Source organism: Chinchilla lanigera, unplaced genomic scaffold (genome assembly GCF_000276665.1).
Source record: "Chinchilla lanigera isolate Chin_1 unplaced genomic scaffold, ChiLan1.0 scaffold00105, whole genome shotgun sequence".
Lineage (NCBI taxonomy): Eukaryota > Metazoa > Chordata > Mammalia > Rodentia > Chinchillidae > Chinchilla > Chinchilla lanigera.
This window is the reverse complement of record NW_004955506.1, coordinates 6637659-6644900: the sequence shown is the minus strand read 5'-3', so window position 1 is coordinate 6644900 and position 7242 is coordinate 6637659. Positions and strand designations below refer to the sequence as shown.

The 7242-nt window shown below is 56.5% G+C and overlaps 1 protein-coding gene across 1 annotated transcript in view; it reads left to right on the top strand.

Moving 5' to 3' along the window:
• LOC102018007 (unconventional myosin-XVB-like) overlaps nt 1-7242 on the top strand; it is a gene marked incomplete at its 5' end in the record, with an annotated part of 32117 nt that continues 24875 nt past the window's right edge. The window contains 14 exon segments of the mRNA XM_005407496.2: nt 1-20; nt 561-624; nt 843-952; nt 1096-1170; nt 1479-1575; nt 1850-1953; nt 2066-2129; nt 2236-2349; nt 2472-2633; nt 3138-3251; nt 3351-3409; nt 3482-3614; nt 5006-5101; nt 5530-5661. Of these exon segments, the coding sequence (XP_005407553.2) occupies nt 1-20; nt 561-624; nt 843-952; nt 1096-1170; nt 1479-1575; nt 1850-1953; nt 2066-2129; nt 2236-2349; nt 2472-2633; nt 3138-3251; nt 3351-3409; nt 3482-3614; nt 5006-5101; nt 5530-5661 (1344 nt within the window).

The window sequence follows — 7242 nt, the reverse complement described above, 5'->3', positions numbered from 1 at the left end:
GAGGACCTGGCCCGGCTCAGGCGAGTGGGCACTTGGGGTTCCTCATATCCTGCCCCACCCTCATCTTTGCAAATGTGTAAATGATCTTCCTCCGACAAAGGTTTTTACCCCACAAAGATCCTTTGGCTGGAGAGGCCGGTGAGGAGTGCAAATCAAGTGTCCCCCCCACCCCACCGGACATGTTTTCTCATTGGCAAAAGGTTCCCGCTGGATGCGGGCCTGGTGCTGCTTTGTAGTTCCCAAGTTACTGACGCCCCAGTTTGGGGGGTGGGTAGGTAGATACTGGGGATTAAAGCCAGGGCTCTGAGCTGCATTCACTGCCCGTTTTACGTTTTATTTTTGAGACGGGTCCTACTAAGTCACTAAGTTGCTCAGGCTAGGTGCAAACTTGTTAACCCCCTGGCTCTCAGAGCGCTAGGATTCAGGCGTGCGCCCTGTTCCATGGTTAAAGCTCCCAGAGGTTGGATGCCTTGCCCCAGCTGTCCCTGCAGCCAGTGGCAGAGCCAGCCCAGGACTCCTTCATCCCCAGCTGCTCACCCCCACCCTCCCTGTCCCCACAGGCTGGTGTGTGACAGCTCCGTGCTATTGTGTCTCAAGAAGAGGTTTCACCTCGGCCGCATCTACGTATGGGGGCTTCAGGGAGGAGGGTGGCTGGGATTCATCTCCTCTGGGGACAGTGGCACCCTGAACCTTTGAGGCCCCTCAGTCCTGGGCTGGGCGTGAAGCCCTCTGTCTGGAGTCCTGCAGAACAGAGCAGGGCTGGGCAGAGGGCATCAGAGCTCCCCACTTACTTTCCCCTGTTCCCTCCATGTCCTGATGGCAGCTTCTGCTTTCTTCCCCAGACATTTGGGGGGCCCCTCCTGCTTGCACTGAACCCCTACCAGCCCCTGCCTCTCTTCTCACCTGAGGTCTTGGCCAGCTACCACCCAGGGAAGGCCCCCAACACCATTCCGTAGGTGACTTTGTCCCTGTGACCCTGTGCTCACTCCCAGGTGGCCAGACCCCAGCACATCCAGTGACTGAGTCCCGGGCCTGTGGGCACAGCCAGCCTACACCTGGGGCAGACTCCAGATACCCATCTGTCTCCACCTGCAGACACATCTTTGCCATCGTGGCCGCAGCCCACAGCCTGTCTCAGAGCCCAGGCCAGGACCCCTGCATCCTCCTGGGGTGAGTCCTGCCATCCTGCTTGGCTGAGCCCAGACCGAGGGCCTACAGGCCTGGCACTGTGGGTGGCAGCTGTGGACTTTATCAGGGCCATGCTCCCGAGATCGTCACACATCGCCTTTGAGTGGCACTTCTGTTTGGCCCCCGTGCCTCAGTTCTCTCTTTCCACATCTCTGGGGATCTTCCGTAGGGTAGGTGTCTCTTCTAGGTGGCACATCCCCAGTGCCCAGGCTCAGCGGGGCTGTCCCCTATGCCCTTCCTGGACACCTTCCCAGTGGCCTTCACCCATGCATAGTTCTCCCCTCCTGCAGGGGGCGCAGCGGCTCAGGGAAAACAGAAGCCACCAAGAGGATCTTGCAGTTCCTCAACAGCCTGGAACAGGCCCACACCGGGGAAGGCGGGTGCCGGGTGAGGCTGGGATGGAGGTTGTCTCCCAAGGGGCAGCTGGCCATTTCCCATAGATAGACCAGGCTCCTCCGTTAGGCCAGGAGGGTGGCGGATTAAAGCCTCTGGCTTCTCCTAGGGCATTAGTCACAGGCCTGGCCTGCTCTGGAGGCAGAGTGGGGCTCTTCTGATGGGACTGCTAGGGGTTTGGACAGCACAGGCAGCAGGCGTAGAGAACCCTCAGTGGATGGTGGGTACCATTGTCCCAGGGATACCTGAGTGACCCTCCCCCACACAGCTGAGTGACCTGCTGCCGGTCCTCGGTAGCTTTGGCCACGCCAAGACCGTCCTCAATGCCAACGCCAGCCGTTTTGGCCAGGTCTTGTGTCTCTATCTGCAGCAGTGAGTGATGGGGTCCCAGTGGGCATGGTGCTACTGGGAATGCATTGTCCTTCCTGGGCGAGGCCTCTTATTGTGTACCCTGGGGCCCCAAATCTGTCTCCTGTGTCCACAGTGGGGTCATTGTGGGAGCCTCTGTATCACATTATCTGCTCGAGACTTCCAGAGTGGTGTTTCAGGTAAGCGCCACCCTCCTGTCCACCCCATCACAGGTCCCAGAGTGGGAAAGAAAAAGAGGGCTGGGGCTCCAGGCATTGCTCCCCTAACCCATCCCTGCTTCCCAAGGCTCAGGCTGAGCGGAGCTTCCATGTTTTTTATGAGCTGCTGGCGGGGTTGGACCCCATGGAGAGGGAGCAGCTCTCACTTCAGGGACCAGAGACCTACTACTACCTCAACCAGGTGGGGCACCCCCTCACGTGCAGGGAGGGAGCTGCCCAGACAAGGTCTCCACCTCAGAGGAGCCAGATGGAGGGGGCTGGGGGAGGGCCAGGCCCTGCCCCCAGCCCCACTGTGCCCCGCAGGGCCGGGCCTGCAGGCTCCGGGGCAAGGAGGATGCCCAGGACTTTGCAGGGCTGCTGAGGGCCCTGCAGGTGCTGGATTTGTGCCCCAAGGAGTTGACCGCAGTCTGGGCCTTGCTGGCCACTGTCCTGCAGCTGGGCAATATCTGCTTCTCTTCTTCAGAGGTGAGCTTCCCCTATGGGCAGAGCCAGTGGTTGGTTGCATGATCAGGACAGTGACAATGTTACCAAGCCCTTGCGTACTGGAAACTACAAAGCTCTGGGCAAATCCCCATCCTACAGATGAGAAAGTAGCTCTGCTGCTTCTACATCTTCCCAATGCCTCTTCCACTCAGCTGCCCCTAAGAAGAGTACTTGGCATTAACTGAGCAGCTCTTATGTGTGTTTTCTAACTTAGTTCTTATGAGAACCCATTACTGTTTCCCCTTTAGCAGTAAGCCAGCAGAGGCTCAGGAAGGGAAACAGACTCACAAATCTGCCTGGCTAGTAAGGAGAGAAAGTCAGGACTCCGCACTGAAGACCCTCAGACCCAGGGGCTGGCTCTTAATGGCCCAGATCTTCCACGTGTTACTGTCCCTTTGGGTCACAAGGCAGTTTGCTACCTGTCCCTACCCTGGGGAATACGTCCACTCCACAAGCAGAGCCCTCCCTGTCCCCTGCTCCATTCAGCGGGAATCCCAGGAGGTGGCAGCAGTGTCCAGCTGGGCCGAGATCCACACAGCAGCCTGGCTGCTGCGGGTGCCACCAGAGCTCCTGGAAGGGGCTGTCACCCGGAGGGTCATGGTGAGCCCAAGGGTCCTGGGGAAGTGGGGAACAATCCTACCACCTATGGGCTGGGTGAGTGCCTGCAAGGCTCTGACAGGCCCCTCCTCTGGCCTCCAGGAGACACCCTATGGCCGGGTCTCGAGATCTCTGCCCGTGGAAAGCGCCATTGATGCCAGGTGGCCCTGGGGACAGGAGAGTGGGGCCAGGCCAGTGCTGTGCTCTGCATGGCTGACTCCCAGTGCCTGCAGGGATGCTCTGGCCAAGGCCCTGTACTCTCGGCTCTTCAACTGGCTCCTGAGGAGGATCAATTCACGGCTGGCACCCCCTGGGGAGGGAGGCAGCAAGCGCACCATCACTGTCGTGGACGCCTATGGCTTTCAGGTCAGCCCTCAGGGTGAGACCCAGGATGGGGGAACCCACTTCATTGTGTTATATTTCTGGGGGATGCTAGCTCTTGCTGAGCTGCCTGCCTGTCGGGTTGGGTCCCTTCTCTGTCTCCTTCCTCAATGACTCCTGGGCAGCTGAGGGCTACGTAGCACCAGGATGAGGCTGGAATCCTGAGGATGGAAGGGCAAGGGAACAGGCTGTGCCTCTGGGGACTCAGGTGACGCTGGCAGGTGACCATGGAGCTCTTGCATCACTCACCTCCCAAACGTGTGCCTGAGAGAAGGATATCCCTGCCACGTGTACCTGTGCATTTCCAAGGAGGGGCTCTGCTTCTGTGGTCCCTCCTGGCTTCCCTCTGGGTTCCTCCCACTAAAGAGCTGGGGCTCTGGAAGCTCTGAGGCTCTGAAAGGTTTGTGTCTGGCAGCTCAGGAGCCCTGTGACTTGTGCAAGTGCATTAACCTGGCTGAGGACAGCATTTCTGTCCAGGAGGTAGGGCTCATAACAGGAGGGTCCCTGAGAACTGCCTGCTCCTTAGGTGCAGCCTTTCTGCCCTGCCCTGCCCCAGCGTTTGCTCTGAAGTACTCTGTCCCTCTTGGCCTCGCAGGGACCCTCAGAGGCCCCAGAATGGACCGCACACAGCCTCACCTCCCATGAGCCCAGGGGGAGGGCCGAGGGAGAGTCTCCCATCCCTTCCTGAGTTCCCACAGCCTCTGCACCCCTTGCCAGAAGACTCCCCTCTTTGAGGCAATGGGGAGGCTGGAGGGAGAGGAGAAAGCTGCCTTAGACTGTGAATGCATAGCATTCAGTGCCCCCATCTGTGTCCTCGGTGACCTTGGTCCTTGATGTGTGTCCTTGGTGACCATCCCTTGTCTGAGAGGGAGTGACTGTGCTGAGTGTGCACTTGTGCATGTGTTTGGGGTGTGCAGCCTCATGCAGGGGCACTTGGCTGGGCTTGGAGTCCTGGGGCTGCAGAGGAAGGCACACAGTCCCCTGGGAAAAAGCTGGAAAGGCTTTGTGAAGGCCACAGCCAGGGGGCTCTGCTTATGAGGATGTGCAGTTCTCATAGTCAGCAAGCTAAGTAGCCAGCAAAGGCACGTTCCAGACCCCAGGGTGGCTGAGACCAGAGCCATGAAGGCTCACAGTGGTACAGGAGCAGGGAAGAGGGCTGTGTGCAGCCAGAGAGAGGCTGGACATGCAGTGGCCCCTGCTCTGTGCCAGGACCTTTGGACTTGACCCTGAAGGTTGCAGCATCAGCTCCGGGCACCCCTGGAGAGAAGGATGGGGCGGCCCCTGAGGAGATGATGAAGGGCTCAGGCCCTGTATGCAGCCCCACCTACCCTCTGCCCACCCTCTGTGTATGCCCACCTCACTGCCCACTGCCCCAGGCGCTGCAGGTGAACAGTCTGGAACAGCTGTGCAACAACCTGGCCAGCGAGCGCCTACAGCTCTTCTCCAGCCAGACGCTGCGGGCCCAGGAGGAGGTAGGGAGCCGGCTGTAGCCCTGGACGGGCCCCTGGGCATTGCCCAAGAGTGGCCACCTCAGTAAAGAGAGTGGTACCTTAAGAGCTGGGTCCCAAAGCCCACTTTCCTTGGGGAGGCTCCGTCCTTCTGGGCCCTGGTTTGCTCATCTATAAAGCGGAAGCTCACCCCTGCGCCAGCTCAGTGAGTCCCTGGAAAACACTGAACTATTAATGGCTGAATGCAGCCAGGTGTGGTGGCTGAGGCCTGGAATCCCAGCACTCTGGGAGGCGAAGGCCAAAGGATTGTAAGTTCGAACCCAACCTGGGCAACTTAGTGAGACCCTGTCTGAAAGTAAAAAGATAAAAAAGGGCTGGGGATGGAGCTCAGTGATTCAGTCCCCAATATTGAAGGGAAAGGGAGAAAAAAGGCCAGATGCAGGCTGTTCCAGGAGGAGTGTCGGCGGGAGCTGCTGCCCTGGACGCCCATCCCTCAGCCTCCATGGGAGTCCTGCCTGGACCTCTTGGTGGACCAGCCCCACAGCCTCCTGAGTATGCTGGATGCCCAGACATGGCTGTCTCAGGTGAGGGCGGGACAGTGACCCCAGTATCGGGGGTAAGAGGTGGGGGCCCAGAGCAGCAGGATGGCCTGGGGGACAGCAAAGCTGAATGTGGGAGCCCCTGCCCACAGCCGCTGGACACAGCCTGGGAAGGACACCAAGGGGAGGCCCTCTCTCTCGTCTCACCTCTGGGGGAGCTCAAGCAAGATCTTGAGCTCTTGGGCTCTGGGGCTCAAGTCCTTGCCATAGGAGGGAGGTCAGTAGTGCCCGATGAGCCGGGCTGGGGGCCTGGGCAGGGGTCACAAAGGACTTCTGCGGGTCCTCTCTGATGGTGGCCAGGTGTCACTCAGGCCTCCAACTGTAAGGGACAAACCTCAAGGCCGTGTGCATGCATTCTACAAACACCTTTTACCTGACATCTGCTCGCTCTACCTAAATATTCCTCCTTATGCTTTAGCCTCATTCTTTATATTTAACACTCACAGCTAAGTGTGATTATGGAGCAGATTTATTCATGTACTCTTTCCTCTGTACTGGACTAAGTTCTGTGAGGACTGGGGCCTTATATGAGGCTTCCAGCTCTGTCCCAGCACATGTTCAGGGCTCCCTAAAGAAGGAAGGTAGGGGACCATACTAAGGATAAAAGGTGATCATAGACCAAGTCTCTCCCTTCTTGAAGCCCACAGTATAGCACGAAAGAAATGTTAATTTTAATTTTTTAAATGCCCAGGCATGGTGGTGTGAGCCTCTAATCCCAATATTCAGGAGGCTGAGGCAAGAGGATTTCAAGTTTGAGGCCACCCTGGGCTAAATAGTGAGATTTTATTTTCAAAGAGAGAGAGAATCCTAGGTACTGTATTGCACATTTGTAATCCCAGCACTGTGGGGGTCTGAGAAAAAAGAATCACAAGTTCAACCCCAGCCTGGGAAATTTAGGGACTTACCAAGACCCGGTCTCAAAATAAAAAGCTCAGAATGCAATGAGTTGAGGATATAGCTCAGTATGAAAGCGCTGGGTTCAATCCCCAGTACTGGGGGGGAAAAAATCATTTATTAACACATATTTGAAATTCCTTATTAGGTATAACAATGTATATAATTGTTATATCTAATCATTTATAAACTTGTAAATAATTGTTTTTCCCACTTCACATTCCAGAACATTTTATTAAAACTTGTCACAGGTGTCTTTGAGGTCCAGGGCTATTTTTGGAAGAACCCAGCAGGGTTTTCCTGGACTTGACACCATCCATTAAGTGCATTACTTGGAATGTAGCACCATGTGCGTCAGAGGTGGTGCTGGCCCTAGAATTATCACCCCAAGTGAATTATCACTTGCATGGCACTAAGGTATGTTCCCTCCAGGCCTTTGCCGCTGATGTGCTGTTCCTTAGCTCTGTGAAATAACCTCCACTGAGGTAACATTTTGTGGTTTTTTTTTGTTTTTTTTTTTTTTTTTTTTTTTTTGTTTTTTTTTGGTTTTTCTCCGGTACCGGGAACCAAACTCACGACCTTGTGCTTACAAGGCAGGCGCTTTTGCCGCTGAGCTAAATCCCCAGCCCCCCTAAATCCCCAGCCCCCGAGGTGACATTTTGAATATGACTT